The sequence below is a fragment of the Ranitomeya variabilis genome, chromosome 4 (genome assembly GCF_051348905.1).
Source record: "Ranitomeya variabilis isolate aRanVar5 chromosome 4, aRanVar5.hap1, whole genome shotgun sequence".
NCBI lineage: Eukaryota > Metazoa > Chordata > Amphibia > Anura > Dendrobatidae > Ranitomeya > Ranitomeya variabilis.
The window spans coordinates 231,208,957-231,236,115 of NC_135235.1; the positions used below are offsets into that span (position 1 = coordinate 231,208,957).

The 27,159-nt window shown below is 44.3% G+C and overlaps 1 protein-coding gene across 6 annotated transcripts; it reads right to left on the reverse strand.

Annotated features, from left to right (window-relative positions):
* Positions 1-707: 707 nt before the first annotated feature.
* On the reverse strand, positions 708-25,927 carry LOC143770517 (uncharacterized). Of its 6 annotated transcripts, none has more exons than XR_013214653.1 (5): positions 16,758-17,001; positions 9,942-9,992; positions 7,657-7,796; positions 4,367-4,448; positions 708-1,919 (listed from the first exon to the last, which is right to left on the reverse strand). XR_013214653.1 is itself a non-coding variant. In XM_077260198.1 (5 exons), exons 2-5 carry the CDS (start codon positions 16,796-16,798, stop codon positions 1,676-1,678), a joined length of 507 nt encoding a protein of 168 aa, XP_077116313.1. In that variant the 5' UTR covers positions 16,799-16,809; positions 25,860-25,927; the 3' UTR covers positions 708-1,675. The 6 variants fall into 6 exon arrangements, 3 of the variants coding, with proteins under 3 accessions (XP_077116313.1, XP_077116312.1, XP_077116314.1); XM_077260198.1 differs by lacking the exon at positions 9,942-9,992 and adding an exon at positions 25,860-25,927 and having other exon boundaries at positions 16,758-16,809; XR_013214654.1 differs by lacking the exon at positions 16,758-17,001 and having other exon boundaries at positions 9,947-11,353.
* Positions 25,928-27,159: the final 1,232 nt, after the last annotated feature.

The following is a 27,159-nucleotide window of genomic DNA, read 5'->3' on the forward strand; positions in this document are numbered from 1 at the left end:
ATCTATATTACACAAGAGCTGCAACTTTCATGGCATCATACCAACCCTTTAGAGTCTCCAAAGGATATCTGTGGTACACACAGCCCCCTCAGGCCTTGAGTACTCAAATCCGCAACAACATCAGACACACCGTGCCTTCCCATACAGGTGCTACATACAAAGTATCCTTTATTAGAATGCCAGACTCACAATGTCTCCACCAGCCACATAGTTGCACCCTATAAAAGTGTCAGACACATTGTAACTGGTCATTACAAGTAACAAGTTCTGGCCGCGCAGTGAAAGACATTTATCATTTGTTTGCTCCAGTTTTTGTGGATATCACAAAAGCCTAAGCCAAAGTTTATCAACATTTGTTGCCATTTAATGCATGATTTTTTTTTATGTTGGCACCAAAATTTCATATGCTGAAAATAGACGGAATGGCTAACTTAGAGCATAGATACATTTAAGTCTAAGTACAATAATGTTGCAATCATAAAATGTTGCAAGTGGAACCCAAATTCTTTATGATCATAATTAAAATTGTGCTATGATAATTTGCACCGAATTTATTAAGGTGCGATGTTTGACAAATATAGAGGGGCAGGTTTTTTACTTCTTTTATTTTTATTATATTATTATTTTATTTATTAATAATATGTTGTTATTACATTATCCTATCAATGAAATAACGAGGAGCTGCCAAAAAATAAATAAAATACAAGAAAGCTGTAAAACTGAGTTTATTTTCTGAAAAAAAAAAAGATATAACAGTGAACAAAACCTGAGAAGTGATGCTGGCACCAGGTGGGACTGGAAGAGCTGGATGGCCATCCCCCGAGGAACACTTTGGTGGAGTTTTATCACTTTTAAGAAGTTGGGTTGATAAGTTTGGATGTTGGTCAGTCGGGAGGGTTAACAGAGGACGGTCTGAGAGTCACTGATGATGGGATGACATGAGCAAAATCCGGTATTCATGGCAGACGGTAAATTAAATACGGATGTTGTACGTGATAGGACGGTGATGACCCTAACCACTAATTCTAATCTCGATGTAGAGGAGATTACTGGCATATATATAAAAATCCCCATAAATAAAAATTTTATAAAACACAATCACTAGCAACTCAAATTTAGTGCAAAAGTATCACAGTGATGATGGTGATCTTTGTCTCCCATTACATTATTCCTTCACTCCAAAAACTGACTCATGTCAACAATTAATTTATTCTAATCACAATTCCTTCTAGTCACCCCCAATCTGGCGTTTCACATTAAAGTCTAACAAAAAAGTTTGTTCCGTCAAATTGCACCAAATTTATTAAAAGGTGCAAATCTCTTAAAACCACACTTTTTCTCAAGTTTATGATCCTTTAAAAAAAATAAATAAATTAGCCTATCAAACTGTTTTTGCTACGACTTTGGAGCAAATATGCCAAAAAATAGCAGCATCCACTTTGGTAGGCGTGGTTCATCACCCTTGAAGTTTACCCTTGTGCTCTCTGTCGCCCCCTTCTGACAACAGCACCAAATTGAAAGGAGTATAAAAGCAAAGAGTATAAAAGCCGTGCTAAAGTTCTAAAGGGTTCTGTTTGATACGTTAGAATTCTAGTCAACTGGTTCCAGCCTAATAGTGGTGGACATGTGCAGGTTCTGCTCTGTGACCGGAGGAGATGCTAAGGGGGTTGGGTTTCTAGGATGATTCTGCTTGGGCGAGACCATGCTTGTAGACAACATTCAGAACTTCCAGCATGCAAGTCATTTTTTTCCCTGTTGGAAGCTGCTGTATTTTTTCTTCAATGAGTCTATAGAAATGGTAATCCTCCTCATTCCTTGGTAGACCTTGGGGTTCCCTCACCCTGGAGACTCCCACAGGATCAGGGTCTCCAAGCCCCGGATTGGATAAAACTGCTTGACCACAGAGATTTGGAGAAGTGCTGTGAAAAGACAGTAAAAAGGGAGTTATAGCACCAACTGTTCATAATAAAAACCCTCCAGGTATGAGTGGCTCCTGGAGTGGCCATTTATTATATTATTCTGACATAATCCTCCTAGTTGACCCTTCTTGTAATCCTCCTACTTGACCCTTCTTGTCATGCTCCTCCTAGTTGAAACTTCTTGTCATGATCCTCCTAGTTGACCCTTATCATGATCCTCCTACTTGACCCTTCTTGTCATGATCCTCCTACTTGGCCCTTGACATGATCCTCCTAGTTGACCCTTCTTGTCATGATCCTCCTACTTGACCCTTGTCATGATCCTCCTACTTGACCCTTCCTCACTTGATCCTCCTAGTTGACCCTTCCTGACATGATCCTCCTAGTTGATCCTTCTTGTCATGATCCTACTAGTTGACCCTTCTTATCATGATCCTCCTAGTTGACCCTTCTTGTCATGATCCTCCTACTTGACCCTTGTCATGATCCTCCTACTTGACCCTTCCTCACTTGATCCTCCTAGTTGACCCTTTCTGACATGATCCTCCTAGTTGACCCTTCTTGTCATGATCCTCCTAGTTGACCCTTCTTGTCATGATCCTCCTAGTTGACCCTTCTTGTCATGATCCTCCTAGTTGACCCTTCTTGTCATGATCCTACTAGTTGACCCTTCTTGTCACGACCCTTCTTGTTGACCGTTCCTGCAATGAGACTCATTCTAGTTCCTCATTTTACTATTTTTCTACTGTTGGCCACTATCTATTACGGATCGTTCAGCCAACAGCTATTGCTCCCGACTTGACTATTCATATGCACGTTCTCCCTAGATGAGCATGCAGTTTTTTTTTTTTAATGGATACAAAGACACTAGTTTTAGACATTAAACATGCTCACTCCTTCTTTTCTCTGACAAGGTAAAAAGTTAGGGTATGTGCACACGTCAGGATTTTGTCAGGATTTTTCATCAGGATTTGTAGCCAAAACCAGGAGTGGAACAATTAGAGGAAAAGTATAATAGAAACATATGCACCACTTCTGCATTTATCACCCACTCCTGGTTTTGGCTACAAAACCTGATGAAAAATCCTGACAAAATCCTGACGTGTGCACATACCCTTAAGGTTACACCATTAACACTAGATAGTCAACCAGTCCTGTTGAATTTGGCAAATTCATCCAACCAGGCCATGCCCACCATAACATTATGACCACTGGGAATGCAAGAAACCCTCCTCAGATGCTAGTGCAGCGCCCCAGAGTCCTGGTCGTTGCAGTAGCATGGTTCAGCCACTAAGGGGGGCCATGCTGCGTTCGATGGCACGGAAGGAGTTCTCTGAGCAGGTATCACAGTCACCAATACATTTCACAGCTGGGCCTCCGGGGGGAGCTAAGGGTGCTATTCATTAGGCCACTCCCCACCATAGTGGGTAAACTGGGGGTCAGGCAGGAAGTTAGAGAGAACGCTGACGGGATTGAACGGAGCAACACCTGGTGGCAGAGGGTGTTGTGAAGGGAGAGACTGTAGGGTCTCTGCCAGGGGTGGGATCCTGGCAGAGGCTTGGCATGGAAAGAACGTAAAGGGACCGTGCCTGCTCAGCATAGCGGCGGTGCCCAAGGAAGGACTAAGAAGCGAGATAGATTGTGCTGAGTGAGAAACGAAATCAAGCGAAAGGAGATACCAGTGAGGGTTGTGCTGAAAGAGGCAGCACCTTACTGAGGCGCACTACCGGTGGCCGGAACGCCGAGGAGGTAAAGAGTTTCAAGCCATACCTCAGACCTACGGCAGGGCAGTTAGCTTGAGGCGGACTGTCTCACGCATCACCCAGGAAGGCAAAGGGGGGTACCAACAGGAGAGGGGCGCAGATAGAGTCCCGGAAGATCTCCGAGCCTCCCCGTCATACGGGTGCGTTCCTACCATAGTATCTGGAGGGACGAGGAAGATCATTGCGAATTAAGTTGTTGTGAGGGAACACGAGAAACAGACACAACAGTTGTGGGGTACTTTCCGTAAGCACAGCAGGGAAGGACTGCAACACATAGCGCTAGAAGGAAGGCACCGATTTCCACCTGCAAGGAGAGCTCTGGAAGTGCCATTGGACCGGCCGGACTTGCGCAGCCTGGTGAGCCGTATTCCGGACTGAGGACCCAGAGAGCTTCAGTAAAGAGGTAAAGAGACTGCAACCTGGTGTCCTCGTTATTTACCGCGACCTGCACCCCACAACTGCACCGCTACAACATCGCTTATTGCACCGGACGTCCCCCACTGACAGACAGGGCCACGGACCGGGTCTAGCCACCGTGACAACCCCAGGACTGAGACCTAGAGGCCCGGCTCCGGGTACCCCTCGGCCCTGCGGCGGTGTGGGGGCGCTCCACTTGTTAGAGGTCCTGAGCTAAGCAGGGTTCCTCTTCTCTATGACCTGTGTTTTATTATAAAATTGACTTACGTTCCGGCATTAGCCATCCGATTTAGAAGGGTATCTAGTCCCATTGCCGAAGGAGCTGCCGCTGCAATTCCGTTGGTATTTCCTGTTAATTGAAGGACAAAACATTAATGATGTTGCTCTAGTGAGCGCGTGCTCTGAGTACAGACAGGTAAATCCTGTGTAATCATTGCTTCTGTCCCTATTTAAGCTATACTTCTGTGGCGAGGTGGGAGTCTTCACCAAGAGGCAGGCATTGTACTTGGTGTGGACCTCATGACTGGGAACACCGGTCACTGGAGCTGTGGGCTTACCGTCATTCAGTTTTTTTGTTTAGATTATCTGGTCATTGTGAGATGAAGTTTGGGAAAGTAGAGGTTCTTGGATAAGGCAACGTGGCACTGCACTGGGTGGGAAATGTACTGTAGGACCTTGCAGACAGTGGTGTAATGATCGTGGTCGCAAAGGGCGCGACTGATCCCGAGGGGGAGAGGGGACGCTGATGCCGACACTGACCTGGATGTTCGACCAAGGACACACATTAAGCTGAAATGTATTGATGCATAGGGGACCCTCCGGTTCCTTGCTCTGAGATATTTGCCGGTGACCAATCCTAGACCGGCAGCGTGCCAGTCACAAGTGGCGCATGGCAGTGAAGTCAGCTACAGAAGAGGGAGTCGCATATCGTGGGAGCGGAGGAAGAATTTTTTTTATTGTGCTGGAAAAGAGCAGCAGAACATTATACAAGGAAAAGGCCCAGGATATGGGGCATTATACCAGAATGAGGGGCCATTATAACAGGAAGGGGCCCAGGATGGGGAGCATTATACCAGAATTGGGGATCATTATACCAGTAAGGGGCCCAGAATGGGGAGCATTATACACGGAAAGGACCCAGGATGTGGAGCATTATACAAGTAAAGGGCCCAGGATGGGGGGCATTATACCAGATTTGGGGGTCATTATACCAGGAAGGGCCCAGTATTGGGGACATTGTTATAGGATGGAAACACTATATCAGTTATTATATCTTCAAGGGGCCTATGAGGAGAAACATTATTATAGGATCATGATGGGGAGATTATTATCGGAAACAGCCAGGACAGGGAACATTATTACATGGGGCAAACACTCATGTCTTTATAGTAGGATATAGAAAGGTACAAGGGCCCATGCATCTGACCAACATGCCGTGGGGGCCCAGGTCCTATTTTGCTTACACATAGGGATTAGTTAGCACCAGGTACTTGGTTGGATATAAGGTTATACTCTAAATGCCACCTCCGTTTGGTTGGGTGTGACTCAGCAGGAAATGCATAGAGAAGGGAGAAGGTGAGGACAGGCAGTGCGAGGGGCTCTGAGCCCAGCAGAAGTAGCAGGTTTATTGTGGAGAGCCGCATGTCGGCATTATATGTCCCTGGATACGATGCTGTCGTCCTCTGTAACCGCTGCTCTGGGTAATTGAGAAAACCCCAAACTGCACTTTTGACCTGTATTTTCCACTCTTGTAGGAGTCCATTGCCTCTTTGCTCTCCCTTCCTCCTCCTTGGTCAATCACACTTTACATGTCGCTCCTTCCTCTATCTACTATAGAAAATCAGATTTTTGGAAGCTGTTTGTGTAGTGGAAAATATAAAGATCTTCGGATGTGATAGACAAATGGATAATTAGAGAAGGGTTACATAAAAAATAAAAGTAATAATGAAGAGGTTCTGAAATGTATGAATGTTTTGTTACATGTTACCGTTTGTGACTATTGGGCGCTTACCAGTAGGCTGCCGGTGGGGGGCAGAGGGTGCGGGCGCCCAGGGCCCGGTGCTCAGAGGGGGCCCACCTTGAGCTACGATACTGTAACTGTATCGGCTTGTGCACAGCACGCCGATACAGTTACATTCTGCGGCAGAGCAGGGAGATTCGATCTCCCTGCTCTGCCGCCCGGCCGCTATGGGGCCCCTGAGCAGGTGGGGGGGCCCCGGTACCAGCAGTGGGCCCCCTGCCCATCATAACAAGGTCAGCTGTACCGGCATATACAGCTGATCGCATTGATGGGAGGAGCGCTACGCTCCTTCTCCCATCATCCTCCTGTCAGCGTCTGATGTCACCGATGCAGACACTGACAGGGGGCGCGATGACATCACTAACCGGCACCCGCTGTCAGGAGATGAGCGGGCACTCAGCTGTGGAGGAACCAGGAAGGAGAGAGGTGAGTATTTATTTTTTCTGGGTGCTGCCTTATACTACAGGGTCTGCCTATAGGGGTGCTGCCTTATATTACAGGGTCTGCCTATGGGGGGTGCTGCCTTACATTACAGGGTCTGCCTATAGGGGTGCTGCCTTATACTACAGGGTCTGCCTATGGGGGTGCTGTCTTATACTACAGGGTCTGCCTATGGGGTGCTGTCTTATACTACAGAGTCTGCCTATGGGGTGCTGCCTTATACTACAGAGTCTGCCTATGGGGTGCTGCCTTATACTACAGAGTCTGCCTATGGGGTGCTAACTTATACTACAGAGTCTGCCTATGGGGTGCTGCCTTGTGCTATAGAGTCTGCCTATGGGTACTGCCTTGTGCTATAGAGTCTGCCTATGGGGGGTGCATTATACAATATAGAGTCTGCCTATGGGGTGTACATTATACTATATGGAGGCTTATGGGGAGTGCATTATACTACATTTAGGACTATCTAGTGCATTATACTACATGGAGGCTATCTAGGGGGCATCATGCAGTGTGGAGATTACAGTGAGGGGGCCATCGTACAGTGTGGGGATTACAGTGAAGGGGCCATCATACAGTGTTGGAGCCATTAAACAGTTTGGAAGCTACTAAGGGGTCAGTATACTGTGTGGGTGGTACTATACAGTGAAGGGGCATTATACTATGTATAAGAGAGCATCATGCTGTGTATAGGGGAGCTGTACGGGGGGAGACTTGGGACATTATTAAATGTAAAGTGGGCGCTTATTGTTATAAGGGAACTCAGGTTACTGTGATTATCAAAGGGGCACACAGAGGGCATTATTACTTTTTAGGGGGCAAAATGTGGGCACTGTTTTCTAGGGCACTTGTACCCGGCATTACTATATTATAGAGGGGTGCTTTAGAATTTAGAAGGCACAGAGAACCACACAGCAGGTGGAGTAATAGGGACACATACGGCAGCAGCGGCTCAGTATAGGGGTATCAGGGGCAGTAATAGGGACACATACCCCAATACTGAGTCGCTGCTGCCGTATGTGTCCCTATTACTGCACCTGATACCCCAATACTTTTCCCCCTGAACCAAAACCCTAGTTACGCCTCTGGCGCTTACCCTGGAGTAGAGCGAAGACTGATCTCCGCAGATCCTCCTCACCGTCTCTTGGATAACCCCAGACAAGCACAGTAGATTTATCTTGAAAGTTATTCTCCTCTTCGGTTTGGGTCTCTTTGTCGGCCACCCAAGGTTCAGCCCTAGAAGGGGAACCACAGGATATGGGAAAGCCGGTTATTATGTTACTAATTCTGGAAGAGGGAAACGTGAATGCATTTGGTTAATGTCATCACTCGGTGATAAAAGTTACATAAGTTCTGCAGCTGTTCTGCTTCTAGACCCCCATGACAACACTTACTGTACCTGACCATGTTCACTGTTGTAGTCTTGACTTTCATCACTTCCAAGGTCAAAATAATTATGTAAAAGTCTGGAAACTGATGGGGACGGGGATTTGAATGCATACCAAACCAAATGAGGTCAGAGAATGGAAGTGCTGTCATGAGAATGAAGAAACAAGTCACTTCTGGAAATACAACTGCAGAGTGTAAAATAGCAGGTGAATAATATTTTACTTCTATAATTATTATTATTATTATTATTATTATTATTATTAATAATAAAAAAATACACCTTTTCAAGAAACAGTGCCTCTTCTGTCTTCAGGCTGTGTCCGTTATTGCAGCTCAGCTCCATTAAAGCGAGCAGTGCAGAGCTGCAATACCACATCCAGCCTATAGACATGAGTGGCGCCGTTTGGAAATAAATATATATATATATATATATATATATATATATATATATATATATATATATATATATATTATAATATATGTAGTTTTTATTTTTTATTTAGTGACGACAGCAATCAAAAAATATTACAGGGGCGCAGATAGGAGGAGGTGCTGGCAGGGTCTATGCCCTTAGGTGCCGGGCAGTGAAGCATAGTGTCAAAAAGTAGTAAGCATTGCTAGAACACAGATGGTGGCAGTAGTAGTCCGAACTGAATCTTGCCCCCTGTGGAAAGTCACAGTTTTGCCCCTGGTCCATTAGATTGTCCATATAACACAATGATCTCACCTACCTGAAACAGAGGGATCCCCGACACTGGGGATGAAGTATTGAGGATCTGTCAATCATTTTATTATATCACAGACACTGGACTTTGCCATGAGGACGGCGGGAGCTTGACTGGTCTTGATGTTGAGTTATATTCGCACCCCTCCAAATAAGTATGATGGTCATTATCATAAATACTGGGCTTTATTAACGCCATGCGTCACCTTAAAGACTATAGACACTTGTGTATCAGATGAAAAAAAAAAAAGTTTTCTAGGTTTTTTTATCTTCTGCAGCTTTCTTGCATGCCAAAATGAAAAAAAATGTGTTTAAAAATATAAAAAAATATCAAAGTTCAAATCACCCCCCTTTCGCCCTAATCAAAATAAAGCAATAAATAAAAAAAATCAAACATACACATATTTGGTATCGTCGCGTTCAGCATCGCCCGATCTATCAATGAAAAAAAAAGGATTGACCTGATCGCTAAACAGCGTAGCAAGAAAAATATCAAAACACCAAAATTATGTTTTTTTTGGTCGACTCGACATTGCATTAAAATGCAATAAAAGAACGTATCTGCACATGTGGTATCATTAAAAACGTCAGCTCGGTCCACAAAAAATAAGCCTTCAACCGACCCCAGATCACAAAAATGGAGACGCTACCGATATCGGAAAATTGCACAATTTTTTTCTTTATTTTAGCAGACTTTGGAATTTTTTTTACTACTTAGATAAAAGAGAACCTAGACATGTTAGGTGTCTATGAACTCGTAATGACCTGGAGAATCACAATGGCTGGTCAGTTTTAGCATTTAGTGAACCTAGCAAAAAAACAATGTGGGATTGCACTTTTTTTTGCAATTTCATCGCACTTGGAATTTTTTTCCTGTTTTCCGTTACACAACATGGTAAAACCAATGATGTCATTGAAAAGTAAAACCCTTGCCGCAAACAAATAAGCCCTCACATGGCCATATTGACGTTAAAATAAAAGTTATGGCTCTGGCAAGGAGAGGAGCGAAAACCGAAAGCGAAAAAAAGTTCCGGGGGTTAAGAACAATGTCATGCAACAATGCCCAGATCAGATACATAGTATCCGCCTCACTATCATTCCGATACATAAAGAAATACATTTAATTCCAATTGCATGAAAATAGAAATGGTGCAAATATTGCATGCCGTGCGGATCGCAGTTAGCAGATGTGTAAAGGTGGGTACATTCAGTGCCAAGATATCAATAAACCGTGCATGTGGTGCCCCAGTTGTGCCCATTTTACTTACCTCACCTTTTGTTGATATCTCAGGCCCCGTCTGCTTTGTGTCTAGCACGTTCTATAGACAAACACAAGCAATGGCATGATTGCACCCACCTTCATCAGGAAGGGTTAGGCCGGCTAATATGATCATTAGGACTAATGCTAGGTCCCTATGATGAAGCAGCTGAGCTTCTAAGGCCAGGCATGAGCTCAAGCACACCCCCTGATGAAGCAGGGCGAAACATATGTTGTGGCATCGGGGATACAGTTACCAGCAGCAGTGCATGTAAGTGGTTTTAATGGTCGTTTTGTCCATCTGACACATTTCCCACTTTACAGGGCATTGTAGATTTCGGCTTCTATAATGCAGTGTTCACTATCTTGCACAAGTTTGGACTGGTTCACGACCACAATATGTCCTTGTAAATTCTGCAGGACTTTGCTTTTATTTATGATTGATTTATCTCTTTTTCTACATGTCATAAGCTATTATTTGGGCTTTTTCTTATGCCCTATTATTTATTTATTTTTTTTTATACCGATACAGTTGCAGCTCCAGTTACTTTGATACTGGGACATTTTATTGTATTTTTTTTTAAGAAAATGTTTCCCCGGTTCTGAAGTTGGAAAGAAATGAAAGAATTTATTTTCCTTGAAATTCCCAGTTCTTGGTCCCTTAAGGAGTCTGAGACTAGACGTAACGCTTACAGCAGGTGTTTCGCTACCAAGAAGCTTTTCACCCACCAGACTCATGAATTAAAACCAGAATGACAAATAAATAAGTGAAGTTCCCCGGGGCTTGGAGGTGTATAGAAAAAAATTAAGTCATACTCCCCTACCGGCACCCACCTAGATCCTGCGCCACCACTGTATGGTCAAAAGGAGGAGCCGTCACCAGTATCCGGGCCAGTAGTCACACGTCGGGTGCCGGACTATGCTCCAATCTTACCTACCACACCATTTAATGACCCTATGGTCGCCTTCTGTAGTTTATTATCAGTTTGGCGCTACGTCAATGACTTTGTGCCCATGGAGTCTTTCTGTTGAGTTTTTGGAGAAGAAACTTCAAGGTTTGAGACTTGGGAGGAGAATATGGAGAGTTCCTGCTCCAAAAACTTTTGTATGCACAATACACAAATTCGAAAGAGGAAAATCAATATTACCAAAATATATGGATGTGTACGGAGATCTGTACTCCGGAGTTGTGCTCCATGCAGTGGACCCTTACATGTGTGAGCACCGCAGTGCTGCTGACAGTGGGCGTCACAGTGTGGATGGCAGAACCGACAGCTGACAGCTCCTTCTTTTACCATCGGTTTCTGCATCCCATGGAGACATAGACAGTACAAACTCCATGTCCGCCAAACATGGTAAATTTCTTGTTTGAACTCTTCTAGACTGCTCCATCTATTAAAGAAGCACTCTTCTTCCTCCTCCTCTTCCTCCTCCTCCTCCTCTTCCACCTTCTCCTCTCATCCAAGTTTTTATCTTCTTAAGGCTAGGGTCACATTGCGTTAGGGCAATCCGTTAAGCGCATAGCGCTAGCGGATTGCGCTAACGCAATACTTCTCTAGGGTCCGCGTTCGGCGTCCCCGCTGGCGCAGATCCCCGATCTGCACTAGCGAGGAACGGACCTCGGGCGCGCCGTGGACGCTGCAAGCAGCGTCCGAGGTCCGTCACTCAAATGACGCCACATCGCTAGCGCACGCCCAATGTGGGCGGGCGCTAGCGACGCGTTCTCCATTACAGGCTATGGCGGCGTTAACGGACTACGTTAACACCGCGTTATGCCGCGGTGTAACGTAGTCCGTTAAACGCAGTCACATAACGCAATGTGACCCTACCTAATATGTGGCAGTCATCTTATAAGGCCGGTGTCACACTAGGCCTATGAAAATACGGTCCATTTTTTACGGCCATAATACTCAGAAATTGTCCCAAAACACTGTTCTGTATTCAATGCGAGGATGCGATTTTTACACATAAATGTATCCGTGTGTAATCCGTATGGCTTCCGTACGGCGTTTTTCTCTCGCAGGCTTGCAAAATGGACATATCATGGAACCATCGGCTCAAATATTCTTAAAAACATATATACAGTATATATATATATATATATATATATATATATATATATATATATATATATATATAATGTCAGTGAGACACATATCTAATATATAAAGCTGAATGTGTATGTGTGTGTGTATGTCCGGGATTGGCATCTGCACCGTCGCAGCTACAGCCACAAAATTTTGCACAGTCACACGTCTGGACCCCGAGAGCGTCATAGGCTATCTTGTGAGGCAAAATTTTAACCCCGCGCATTCCAATTCACCAAACAATTTTGCCCCTATATACATAATGGGGAAAAAGTGAAAGGAAAAGTGATGGAGGCAAATTGACAGCCAGGAGGAGATGACATACAGGTATATACTATATACAGGGGAGATGACATACAGGTATATACTATATACAGGAGGAGATGACATACAGGTATATACTATATACAGGGGAGATGACATACAGGTATATACTATATACAAGGGAGATGACTTACAGGTATATCTAATATATAAAGCTGAATGTGTGTGTGTATGTGCGTGTGTATGTCCGGGATTGGCATCTGCACCGTCGCAGCTACAGCCACAAAATTTTACACAGTCATATGTCTGGACCCCGAGAGTGTCATAGGCTATGTTGTGAGGCGAAATTTTAACCCCGCGCGTTCCAATTCACCAAACAATTTTGCCCCTATCTACGTAATGGGTAAAAAGTGAAAGGAAAAGTGTTGGAGGCAAATTGACAGCTGCCAGATGTGAACAAGGGAGACTTAAAGAATGAGAGCGATGGTGCCAAAGAGTATATACCGTACAGTTGCTAAGGTCGGGCCCCGACATGGGATACTCACCACACACGGGGATATGAACACACACACAAAATGCGCCACACACTACCACGTGCTTGAACACATATATCACCCTCAGTACACATTTCCCCACACATATACCAACCTCGCCACATAAAAGTCGAAACACAAAAGTCACCGCTCAAAACTCACCATGCGCAAAATTCGCCACATGCAAAACTCGCCACATGCAAAACTAGGCTCACATGCAAAATTCACCTCATGGAAAACTCGCCACACGCAAAACTTGCACACGCAGAAAGATTGCCACATGCACAAAAGTTGCAACACATGCAAAAGTTGCCTCACACAAAACTTGCACATACTCAAAACGCACCACACATAAAACTCGCCACGCGCAAAACTCGCCATGCGCAAAACTTGCTGCACACAACTTGCTACACTAACCTGTCACATGCAATTCGACACACAAAAAGTTGCTACACGCATGTCGCCACACAAAACTCATCTCACAAAAGTCGCTACATGCATGTCGCCACACGCAACTCAACACACACAACTTGACACATGAAACTCGCCCTAAAACACACACAAGACTGGTATTATCCTTCAAAAATAAAAATCTGATTAATAAGCAGACAAACTACAAGAGCAACAACTGTACCATATAGGAAATACGGCAGCTGTCAGTCACATGACCTGTCTATTATGTGTATGTGTGAGCAAATATATACGGCCAGGGGGGAGGGCTTCCTGTTGGCTGGGGATTTATCAGGCTGCCAATTTAGCTTACAAATACTGAGGTAAAAATACTGACCAAATAACGTGTGAACGCGGTCTAATACAGGAGATATATACTGTATACAGGAGAGATGACACACAGGTATATACTATATACAGGAGGAGATGACACACACATATATACTATATACAGGGGAGATGACACACAGGTATATACTATATACAGGAGGAGATGACATACAGGTATATACTATATACAGGAGGAGATGACACAGGTATATAATATATACAGGGGAGATGACACACGGGTACATACTATATATAGGGGAGATGACACACGGGTACATACTATATATAGGTGAGATGACACACAGGTATATACTATATACAGGGGAGATAACACACAGGTATATACTATATACAGGAGGAGATGACACACAGGTATATGCTATATACAGGGGAGATGACAAACGTATATACTATATACAGGAGGAGATGACACACAGATATATACTATATACAGGAGCAGATGACACACAGGTATATACTATATATAGGAGATGACACACTGGTATATACTATATACAGGGGAGATGACATACGGGTACATACTATATACAGGAGGAGATGACATACAGGTACATACTATATACAGGAGGAGATGACACACAGGTATATAGTATATACAGGGGAGATGACATACAGGTATATACTATATACAGGAGATGACATACAGGCATATACTATATATAGGAGGAGATGACATACAGGTAAATAGTATATACACAAGAGATGACATACAGGTATATACTATATACAGGAGGAGATGTCACATAGGAATATACAGGAGGAGATACGGACATACGGCAGGTATATACTATTTACAGGGGAGATGACATACAGGTATATACTATATACAGGAGATGACATACAGGTGTATACTATATATAAGGGAGATGACAAACATGTATATACTGAGGGAAAATGAGAGGTGTGAGGTGAAAATGAGGGGTGAGGTGAAAATGAAAAGGTGTGAGTGCAAAATGAGAGGAGTGAGGGAAAATATAATGAATATAAAAAAAAAAAAATATATATATATATATATATATATATATATATATATATATATATATATATAACACTCACCGGCCACTTTATTAGGTACACCTGTCCAACTTCTTGTTAACACTTAATTTCTAATCAGCCAATCACATGGCGGCAACTCAGTGCATTTAGGCATGTAGACATGGTCAAGACAATCTCCTGCAGTTCAAACCGAGCATCAGTATGGGGAAGAAAGGTGGTTTGAGTGCCTTTGAACGTGGCATGGTTGTTGGTGCCAGAAGGGCTGGTCTGAGTATTTCAGAAACTGCTGATCTACTGGGATTTTCACGCACAACCATCTCTAGGGTTTACAGAGAATGGTCCGAAAAAGAAAAAAAATCCAGTGAGCGGCAGTTCTGTGGGCGGAAATGCCTTGTTGATGCCAGAGGTCAGAGGAGAATGGGCAGACTGGTTCGAGCTGATAGAAAGGCAACAGTGACTCAAATCGTCACCCGTTACAACCAAGGTAGGCCTAAGAGCATCTCTGAACGCACAGTGCGTCGAACTTTGAGGCAGATGGGCTACAGCAGCAGAAGACCACACCGGGTACCACTCCTTTCAGCTAAGAACAGGAAACTGAGGCTACAATTTGTACAAGCTCATCGAAATTGGACAGTAGAAGATTGGAAAAACGTTGCTTGGTCTGATGAGTCTCGATTTCTGCTGCGACATTCGGATGGTAGGGTCAGAATTTGGCGTAAACAACATGAAAGCATGGATCCATCCTGCCTTGTATGGAGCATCTTTGGGATGTGCAGCCGACAAATCTGCGGCAACTGTGTGATGCCATCATGTCAATATGGACCAAAATCTCTGAGGAATGCTTCCAGCACCTTGTTGAATCTATGCCACGAAGAATTGAGGCAGTTCTGAAGGCAAAAGGGGGTCCAACCCGTTACTAGCATGGTGTACCTAATAAAGTGGCCGGTGAGTGTATATATGTATGTATATATAAAATTAATATAAAAAAATAGTGGAGTGATCGGAAAATGACAGATGTGAGGTCGAAATGACAAGTGTTAGGGGGGAATGAGAGGAGTGAGGGGGAAAATAAGAGGAGTGAGGGGGAAAATGAGAGGTGTAATGGAGAAAATGAGAGATGTGAGGGGGAAAATGGGAGGCATGATGGGAAAGTGAGGTGCTATAACTAACCACAGATATTTACTATGCCCAGGCAATGCCGGGCTCTTCAGCTAGCATATATATATTTATTTATATTTAATTCAGCGCTAGATAGCAGAAAAGCCGGTAATTCAATTGCCGGCTTTTCCTATCTCCTTCACAAACCCGACAGGATATGCGACATGGTTTACATACAGTAAACCATCTCATATCCCTTCTTTTATTACATATTCCTCTTTACTAATGTAACAAGTGTCTCTGTGTAAAATTTGGTGTCTATAGCTATTAAATTAAAGGGTTAAATCCCGGAAAAAATTGGCGTGGGCTCCCACGCAATTTTCTCCACCAGAGTGGGAAAGCCAGTGACTGAGGGCAGATATTAATAATATTCAAAAAAAAAAAAAGTGGTGGGTTCTCCTCTATTTTTGATAACCAGCCATGATTAAGGTGACAGCTTAGGGTTGTAGCCCCCAGCTGTCAGTTTTGCCTGGCTGGTTATCAAGGAATAAAGGGAAACCCACGCCCTTTTTTAACATTCATTTATAGCACTGATTAATACTCCCATCAGTCGGACATGCTCTCACTGTTATTAGTGGCGTATGCTGTTGGCAGTAGTACTCTCTCATCAGTCAATGCTTCTGTGACCAGAGGTAAACTTTTTACCACCTTATGACCTTACTGCAAATCTGAGCTGCTGGTGTTTCTCGCTCTGTTATGAAGATGACAGTGTGGACAACACCCGTAGTTTGGGTTTCGGCATTCCGAACCCAAATAGAAACATGGAATTCCTGTTGAAGTCCATGTTTAGGATCCGTGCCCGAACAGTAGGTGGTTGGTATGGACCTCAAACTTTACTCTTTGGGTTCGCCCATCACTAGGTATGATACTTTAACCCTGTTCTGCTGGCCCCTAGGGGCCCTGGAGGAGCTGCTCTGGTAATATATATGTGCGGCTGGGACCTTGCAGTGACTTGAACCCAATATCCTGTGTATTCAGGTCTCTTACCCGCTCTCTTGCTCAGGAACACTCCGTTTTTCCTCTTCCATGTTTGAATGGGCCGGAAATAAAGCAGAATAGAAGGTCAATGACCTCTCATAATTTATTATATCTATTGATGTAAGCAAGAAACAGTCCAGATATCGGGATCAGCTGCGTCTGTGACAGCCGGAATCGCCTGAAAGGGAAGGATATTTAGATATTCCCATCTCATAGATGTGGATATTTCCTAAATGTACGATCCGCTCCTCTGTTAAAAACAGGGAGTTCACTGAAAATAATGTATCACTGTATAACCTTTATTCCAAAAATACAATTCACTCTCTGCGATTGTATCCACCCGGACCAATCACATCCTAGAATCGGGTCCACACCTCCGTGATGTCACGAAGGAGGAGATGTATCCTCTGGTATCTCACAATGTTCCTTACCCTGCATTACTGAACAGTCGTAGATTGCCTAAAAGAGGAGCACTACATCAGCCCCAGCAGGAAACATTGTGTCAGATCCATTCACCAGGGTAAGCATGGATCAAAAAATATCACTCAAAAATGGAGCAATTCTACAGGCAAGTGACCTATACTGCAAGGAACATTTTATGGCCCTCCACCATCTTTCTTTTGCCCCCTCCCAGAGTTCCTCCTAAATCTTTAGGTTAGGGAGATCCTCTTCCTGGATACCAAACTCCCTACATCGACTCCTATTGTTGTTCCTCATGAATTTGGCCCAGTTGGTGGATGGTACCTTGTATACAACTACTTTTAGGGAAAAAAGACAGCAACAAATAGTTTGCTAGAGTGGAGAAGACATCATCCCACTTCATTAAAGAAGGGCATCCCAAAGGGACATTACCTGAGAGTGAGAAGGAACTGTTCATTTTTGGGGACTTAAAGATACAGTCCAGGGAATGGAGGAACACATTCTAAAGACGGGGCTACCCTCGGGATGTCCTGAATGATGCATTCCAAGATGCCTCCGCCACATCCAGATGTGAATTCCTGATTCCGAAGAGGAGGGGTGAGGAAAAGCAACAAATTAGGATGATAGGGATGAGGAACGGACTACGAGTGGAATTCAGCCCTGGCAACTGAAAGCACATAGACCCTTGTTGTTCCTCCACCCTGATGCTCCATCTCAACTGCACCTCGAGGACACTGATACTGTTGGCAACATAGAAGACAAAGTAACATACGACTGGACCAGCCCATCTGGCATTTGCCAGAATTGCCAGATTGCCAGTCCAGCCCTGATAGGGACTTATCAACAACAAATGGAGAGAAGTGAAAGATCTCCATAAAATGTACTGGTCACAGAGGGTCCTTCCATCGCTTACCGACGAGGAAGGAATCATGAAGATCAGCTGGTACGTAGTCATCTTAAACCGGTGGCACCAAAAAGAACATGGCTGAATAGATCGATACCAAAAGGAACCTTCAGCTGTGGGACGTGTAAGGCATGGGACTTTATTCTGCCTGGACCGCAATATCTGAGAGTCTCCAATAGTTATACACCTGTAGGGACCTTAACGGTAAGATAGAAACATAAGGTCTCGTAGATCTCATTACGCGCCAGTGTCCATTAAATTATGTGGTTAAAACCACTCGTCAATTTCGGAGACGGATACTGGAACATGTGGGAGATATAAATGGGAAAGAGGATAAACCAGTAGCGAGACGTGTTTGGCTACACCATGGAGGTGATGCTCATTGTCTGAAATTTCAGGGAATGGAGGTCCCTCCCCAAGAAAAGGGGACTTTGATAAGAGGGTCTTACAAAAGGAGGCCGGTTCAAGAGTGTGAAGCCACCGGGCCTCAATGACGAGATCTCTTTAGTCACAGATTAGGGTTCAGACTGGTATTATAGATTACATTGTTTCCTGGTTATTTTCTATCACTACATTCTGTCCCCCACCCACCACAACCTTCTTTCTTCTCCTCTTTTTCTTTTTCTTCTTTTCCCCCCTTCTCTGGGTTTTGAGCGATGTTCTCTAATCCATATATATTTTGGTAACTGGATCCTGTACAATGCTCCTTGCAGTATGGGTCACGTACCTGTAGAAATGGACCATTTTTTAGCAATATTTTTTGATCCATACTTACCCCGGTGAATGGATCTGTCACATTGTTTCCTGCTGGGGCTGACGGAGTGCTCCTCTTTTAGGTGATCTATGGCTGTTCAGTAATGCAGGGAGCATGCCTGTCTGGAGAACACTAAATGACCTCATGGAGGTGTGGGCCCGATTCTAGGATGTGATTGGTCCGGGTGGGTGTGACGTCCCTGATTGGAATGCACCTAGTGCACAGCTCCTTCTGTGAATGACCCAATGTATCACCCATTCTAGGGATGTCAGCAAACACTGAGCATGAGTCGAGGGATGGCGTTAAAGGGAACCTGTCACTGTGTTTGGCCGATATAAGATGCGGCCATCGCTTTTCATGGCTGATATACAGTATTCTATAATGCTATAGATAAGCCCCCGATCCGACCTGGGGGGGGGGGGCGGTCCGGTCCGATGGGTTTTGCAGATCCGGGTCCGGCGCCTACCATCTTCTTGCGATGCCGCCCTCCTGCTTGCATCCTTGCTCCCTGTCATCACGCTCCTGCGCAGGTGTACTTATCTACACTGTTGAGGGCAGAGCAAAGTATTGCAGGAAAGGTCAGTGAGGCCTAGCGTACACCTGCGCAGGAGCGCGATGCCGGGGAGCCTGTGAAGCAAGCAGGAGGGCGGCATTGCTAGAAGATGGGAGGCGACAGATTAGGATCTGCGACACCCATCGGACCAGACCGCCCCGCAGGTGAGTATAATAAAAGTTATTTTTCTTCTCTTGCAGGTCGGATCGGGGGCTTATCTACAGCATTATAGAATGGGGTATATCAGCCCTGAAAGGTGATGGCCGTATCTTATATTGGCTATGTACCATCAGCAGTGCCCAAAAATGAGTGTCGCTCTGACAGGTTAGGGAACAAGGGCAAAATCATGATGGAGACTGGGGATGTGTGCAGTCATGACTCTAGGTGGTCCGTGTAAGCACAATGAATAGGGGCTCATTGAGTGTTATATAGTGGGCTGACCTGAGAGGGTCTGGGGCATTTGCCGGGTGGCGTGGGTGCGGCGGTGCTTTGGCCATGGGCGCACGCGCCATTAATACATTACCATGTAAGGCCGGTCATGTGATTGTCACATGACTTGTTACTATGGAGATAAAAGGTCCTGCAGCCTGACTAAGAATAGTACTCCCTCTTGAGGAAGCAGAGTCAACGGAAAGCGAAACGCGCGTTGGGGTTTGGGTGCTGGCGTTTTAGTACTGGTTAAGATGATTTTCTGACTGTGTATCATACAAATGAATTTGGGGAACCTTTGATGATCACAATGTCAGATTGGTTTTTAACCTTGGGCTCTTGACCACAAACCATGCGTGGGCATTGTATAGACATAGGAATAGTATAATGACTGATGGCACTTTTTGCTTACAGCAGGGGGCATTGTAATGTGACTCTCTGAGCTCAACCAGCAAGTCATCTTACTATTACTAAGTTTACTACTGTGAATTGAGCTATACTTTGTACTAAACACCACCAATTTTTGTGGTGTCCTTTATATCACATGGTTTTATCTGTCTTTTTGTATGTTCATTATTGTGTCAATAAAGATTTTTGTACATAATTTAAAAAAAAAGCTCCAATTGTCCTCCTTTTTGAGATAAGATGTTTTGTAATCAATTGCATCACTTTTGGCGCACTATCTTAATGAGTCTGGGCTATGTTGTATTAACCTGAGAAGGAGTGTAGTAAAGGACCTGTGGTCAGCACTACTGACTCACGGCTACTATATACAGTTAGTGGACTAGTCCCTTATAAAAATGAACATAGTGTAACTTCCCTTACCGTATATACTCGAGTATAAGCCGAGATTTTCAGCTCATTTTTTTAGGCTGAAAGTGACCCCTCTCGGCTTATACTCGAGTCATTGTCCCAGGGGTCGGCAGGGGAGGGGGAGCGGAGCTGTGTAATCATACTCACCTGCTCCCGGCGTGTGTCTGCATGTCCCTGCTTCTCCGGCGCCGGCAGCTTCTTCCTGTGTTCAGCGGTCACGTGGTACCGCTCATTAAAGTAATGAATATGGACGCGACTTCAATCCCATAGGGGTGGAGCCGCATATTCTTTACTTTAATGAGCGGTACCAGTGACCACTGAACACAGGAGCAAGCTGCCGGCTCCCAGAGACTTCTGTGAGAAGCAGGAACTGCGCCGGGAGGGTGAGTATAACGGAGAAGGTGAGCCATGCGATATTCACCTGTCCCCGTTCCACCGCTGCACGCCGCTCCATCTTCCATGTCCTCTGCCTGTGACATTCAGGTCAGAGGGCGCGATGACGTGATTAGTGTGCGTGCCGCCCTCTGCCTGAACAGTCACTGCCAGAGGACCCGGAAGAAACAGTGGCGCACAGCGGTGGAACGGGGACAGGTGAATATCGCACGTGCCGGTGTCCCTGCCTGATCAGGACAAGAGGTGAGTATGTCATTTTTTTTTTTTTAATCGCAGCAGCATATGGGGCAAATGTTTCTATGGAGCATCTTATGGGACCATAATCAACCTTAATGCAGCATTATGTGGGGCACATTTACTATAGAGCATCTTATGGGGTGATTAACCTTTGTGCAGCATCATATGGGGCAAATGTTTCTATGGAGCATCTTATGGGGCCATAATCAACCTTTATGCAGCATTATATGAGGCATATTTTAATATAGAGCATCTTATGGGGCCCATCATAAACTGTATGGAGCATTATATGGGGCTCCTGATTCAATATGGATATTCAAAAACTCTTAACCTACTGATGTCTCAATTAATTTTACTTTTATTGGTATTTTTATTTTTTAAATTTACCAGTAGCTGCTGCATTTTCCATCCTAGGCTTATACTCGAGTCATTAAGTTTTCCCAGTTTTTTGTGGCAAAATTAGGGGGGTCGGCTTATACTCGGGTCGGCTTATACGCGAGTATATACGGTATATACCTTGATGATTAACCAGTAGGGGAGTTCATTAGGGCGTATGTTATGTCTCGCTACAATATGAGATAGTCTCCTGAGGAGTCGTTTATTCTGAGACACAAGTTTGTTGTGGATGGCCACCTTACCTTATCCATATTGTGGAGACTTTGGGTTTATCGTATTTGTTGTTACGTATGTTCTAGTCAGTCTCTGTCAGCAGAGGGTGAATTGTATTTTTGGAATTAATAAAGGTTGTTGTTGTTTTTTTTTTAGATCTGTAAAAAACTGGGACTCTGTTCCCTCCTCATCAGATAAAGGGGATTTGAAGATCCTCTTCGATCATATTTTTGGCAAATACTATGGGACTACTTCCACTATCATCTACAGGCCCCAGGAGCTGCTGGGTGTCATTGTCCTGTAAATCCTGCGCGCAAACTTCTAAAAGCTGAGGTTTTGTTACAGTTGTCTACAGTGTAGATAATACTCTATGGGCTGAGGAAAGCGACAGAACTAATCTCATCCTCATCCTGACAGATTGTTACATTTCATCAGCAGTGATACATTGTATCAATCTGGACTGCAGGTGGTTTATCTCACAGAGGATTGTCCTAACTGGATACAATTGTAGCAGATTGTGTCCAAAGTATAATAAACCACCCAAGTAATAATGGAAGAGACTGGAACTTTCCTATATGTTTGTCATCTTTCATACATATTTCACCATTTGCTTTCCAACTTACATGGCTGCCAGAGATTAGAAGATCTGTGCTTTATCTACTTCTCCAAAACAGACGGATTTGAAAATGATTATTCTTCATGAACATTCATTAAATAGTGAATGTCAATTAACTAGTTTTAGCAGTTTTTAGCCTATTAAAGTCTATGGAGGTATTATATGAAGAAGAATGAGCAGAATGAGAGAGTTAGAGAGACACACAGGACTCTCATTACTTTCTAGTAAGTGTTTTATCTCCTCCCTATGATGGATTCACACTTTTGCTGCTCAGTACTGCTTTATAATGCTCAACATGTGAGTGCTCCTGCTTTTATGTCTCTGGGGTGAGATATAGTTGCATTGTGACATTGGCAGGTGAATGGCGCCGGTGACTTTACATCTGTACATACAAGCTAGAACAAGAGCACGATTAGAAGTAGAGATGAGCAAATTGATTCATATGAAATTCATCAGGAAGTCTTGAACATTATGGATTCAACAAAATTCCAAATTTTCAGGAATCGATTAGTATAAATCGAGCAATATGATGGACATAAGACTGCCATTTTGCTGCATTTTTTAAAGTGCTGCTAAGGGATTAAAAATTTAATAAGATGCTTCTCTCCTAGACCCAACTCTCACCTGTCTTATAACCTCAGCTCCCCACCCTGTCTTCTTTTTGGTTTAGATCTCCTGGCTGTGACTTTTAGAGATGAGAGCTGCAGTAACATCTTCAGCCACTAAATGTTATGTGGTGCTGTACCGCTGTCAGTTAATCAGCTGATCAGAAGACCAATGATCGCATAGTAATGACCCATCCAATGAAGGAGTCCGAAATGTAAGCGGCCCTAATAATCCCTGTAATTCCACAAAATCTTACTGATCCCAAACTGTATAAGAACCAAAAAGATGCAAAACAATATTCCCTCAAATATATTTCCACTTGAAAGTTTACAAAGTTCTATAGGAGCTGCAATCATGCACATAAATGGTGGATCCTGTGTTATCTACTGTATATAAAGGTGTTATCAGTCATTGTACAGGAGGAGGAGGTGAGCTGTGACATCACCTATTGTAAATGGTGGATCCTGTGTTATCTACTGTATATAGAGGTGCTATCAGTCATTGTAAAGGAGGAGGAGGTGAGCTGTGACATCACCTATTGTGAATGGTGGATCCTGCATTATCTACTGTATATAAAGGTGTTATCAGTCATTGTACAGGAGGAGGTGAGCTGTGACATCACCTATTGTGAATGGTGGATCCTTCTTTATCTACTGTATATAGAGGTGTTATCAGTAATTGTACAGGAGGAGGAGGTGAGCTGTGACATCACCTATTGTGAATGGTGGATCCTGTGTTATGTACTGTATATAGAGGTGTTATCAGTCATTGTACAGGAGGAGGAAGAGAGCTGTGACATCACCTATTGTGAATGGTGGATCCTGTGTTATCTACTGTGTATAGAGGTGTTATCAGTCATTGTACAGGAGAAGGAGGTGAGCTGTGACATCACCTATTGTGAATGGTGGATCCTGTGTTATCTACTGTGTATAGAGGTGTTATCAGTCATTGTACAGGAGAAGGAGGTGAGCTGTGATATCACCTATTGTGAATGGTGGATCCTGTGTTATCTACTGTGTATAGAGGTGCTATCAGTCATTGTACAGGAGGAGGAGGTGAGCTGTGACATCACCTATTGTGAATGGTGGATCCTGTGTTATCTACTGTGTATAGAGGTGCTATCAGTCATTGTACAGGAGGAGGAGGTGAGCTGTGACATCACCTATTGTGAATGGTGGATCCTGTGTTATCTACTGTATATAGAGGTGTTATCAGTCATTATACAGGAGGAGGAGGTGAGCTGTGACATCACCTATTGTGAATGGTGGATCCTGTATTATCTACTGTATATAGAGGTGTTATCAGTCATTGTACAGGAGGAGGAGGTGAGCTGTGATATCACCTATTGTGAATGGTGGATCCTGTGTTATCTACTGTGTATAGAGGTGTTATCAGTCATTGTATAGGAGGAGGAGGTGAGCTGTGACATCACCTATTGTGAATGGTGGATCCTGTATTATCTACTGTATATAGAGGTGTTATCAGTCATTGTACAGGAGGAGGAGGTGAGCTGTGATATCACCTATTGTGAATGGTGGATCCTGTGTTATCTACTGTGTATAGAGGTGCTATCAGTCATTGTACAGGAGGAGGAGGTGAGCTGTGACATCACCTATTGTGAATGGTGGATCCTGTGTTATCTACTGTATATAGAGGTGTTATCAGTCATTGTATAGGAGGAGGAGGTGAGCTGTGACATCACCTATTGTGAATGGTGGATCCTGTATTATCTACTGTATTATCTACTGTATATAGAGGTGTTATCAGTCATTGTACAGGAGGAGGAGGTGAGCTGTGACATCACCTATTGTGAATGGTGGATCCTGTGTTATCTACTGTGTATTGAGGTGTTATCAGTCATTGTACAGGAGAAGGAGATAAGCTGTGATATCACCTATTGTGAATGGTGGATCCTGTGTTATCTACTGTGTATAGAGGTGTTATCAGTCATGGAACAGGAGGGGGAGGTGAGCTGTGACATCACCTGTTGTGGCAACTTTCAGAAAAAAAAAAGTTTAAAAAAATAAAAAGATCTCCAGCATGCCTGCAAGGCCTCTTGTGCCCCTTCCTGTAAGTTATGGAAGTCATCGGTAATGTGCAGAGCGTGCAGGCAGAAATGCTGTAAAGAGATGACACACATAATAAAGGACAAGTGCAGTATGTAAACTGATTCATCCCAGATGTTTGACCTTGTGAACAATAAAAGGTTAAATTCTCCCCTGTTTACAAGATCTCTGCTTACTGTCAGTGAATCAGAACAATCTCCTCCACTTGGACCTCCACCTCCTGGTTCATGATTATTATTTTCTTTTTTTACGTGTTATTTTAAATAATTTTTCTCTCCACATTTGTTTGCAGGGTAGTTGTCCTGCTCTTACTCCCATTTTGCTTTCTTTTGCAGCCCCTTAGCTCTTACTACGACTATTTTAAAGCCACTTTACAGCAGTAAAGTCCGGGTCCCCATTGACTTATATGGGGTTTGGGACGGGGGGGGGGCAAGTTCAGGTACCCGAACTGAACTTTGGACAAAAGTTTGGCCGACCCCCCGATGAACCCAAACTTCCACGGGTCCTGTCATCCCTAGTTGTGAGCAATCTTGTCATCTGCAACAGGTACTCGGTAGTTAAAAAAAAAAAAAAAAAAAGAAAACCATCGAACAGCAGCTGCATCGCGAGTGCGGCAGCAGGAAACAAATGGCTGCTGGAGGAGACGTGCCCTCGCTGTAGTAGTAGACACTGAGAAAACTTCCACGCCCTGAAAAAATCACGAGCAACTTACTTGTTGGAGACGGATCTCGGAGGGTTCTGTCCGGGCCCGATCAGCTGCAGGACTGGTACTTCGTGAAAAAACCACTCCCTCCTTAAAGGGACTGTCCTCCTCCTTGTCTGCTGCGCTGCGCAGAAAGGGAACAGTCACCTTACCGGGAATCACCGTTCTGATCTGCAGGGAGCAGCTGGGAGCAGATTATTGTCGCTTTCCTGTGCATTTCCTTCAAAAAGTTTGTTTTAAGGAACAAAAAAACTTCTAAAACTACTTTTATGTGGCAGAAGTCAAAGCAGAGACCCTAAGCAGACCCCATAAACAAATAGAGACCCCCATAACCCAGGAGGGGCAGCGTTTGAGTGTAACTTTCGATGCAAGTGTATAGAGTGAGGCCGGACAAGTCTAGTGAGAATCTGGCCATAAGTCTGCAAATCACATACACATGACGAGCACCGCTCCTTGGGTGGGAACTGGAAAATGCCCACAGTGAGACCGGACACGTCTAGTGAGAATGTGACCGTCAGTATTCAAATCACATACACATGATAAGCGCCGCTCCTGAGGGAACTGGACAATGCTCACAGTGAGGCCGGACCCGTCTAGTGAGAATGTGGCCATCAGTATGCAAATCACATACACATGACGAGTGCCGCTCCTGAGGGTACTGGAGAATGCCCACAGTGAGGCCGGACACGTCTAGTGAGAATGTGGCCATCAGTATGCAAATCACATACACATGAGGAGCGCCGCTCCTGAGGGAACTGGAGAATGCCCCCAGTGAGGCCGGACACGTCTAGTGAGAATGTGGCCATCAGTATGCAAATCACATACACATGACGAGTGCCGCTCCTGGGGGAACTGGAGAATGCCCACAGTGAGGCCGGACACGTCTAGTGAGAATGTGGCCATCAGTATGCAAATCACTTATATATGAGCAGCGCCGCTCCTGAGGGAACAGGACAGTGCCCACAGTGAGGCCGGACACGTGTAGTGAGAATGTGGCTGTAACTATGCAAATCACATACACATGACGAGCGCCGCTCCTGGGGGAACTGGAGAATGCTCACAGTGAGGCCAGACACGTCTAGTGAGAATGTGGCCATCAGTATGCAAATCACATACACATGACGAGCGCCGCTCCTGGGGGAACTGGAGAATGCTCACAGTGAGGCCAGACACGTCTAGTGAGAATGTGGCCATCAGTATGCAAATCACATACACATGACGAGCCCCGCTCCTGAGGGTACTGGAGAATGCCCACAGTGAGGCCGGACAAGTCTAGTGAAAATGTGGCCATCAGTATGCAAATCACAT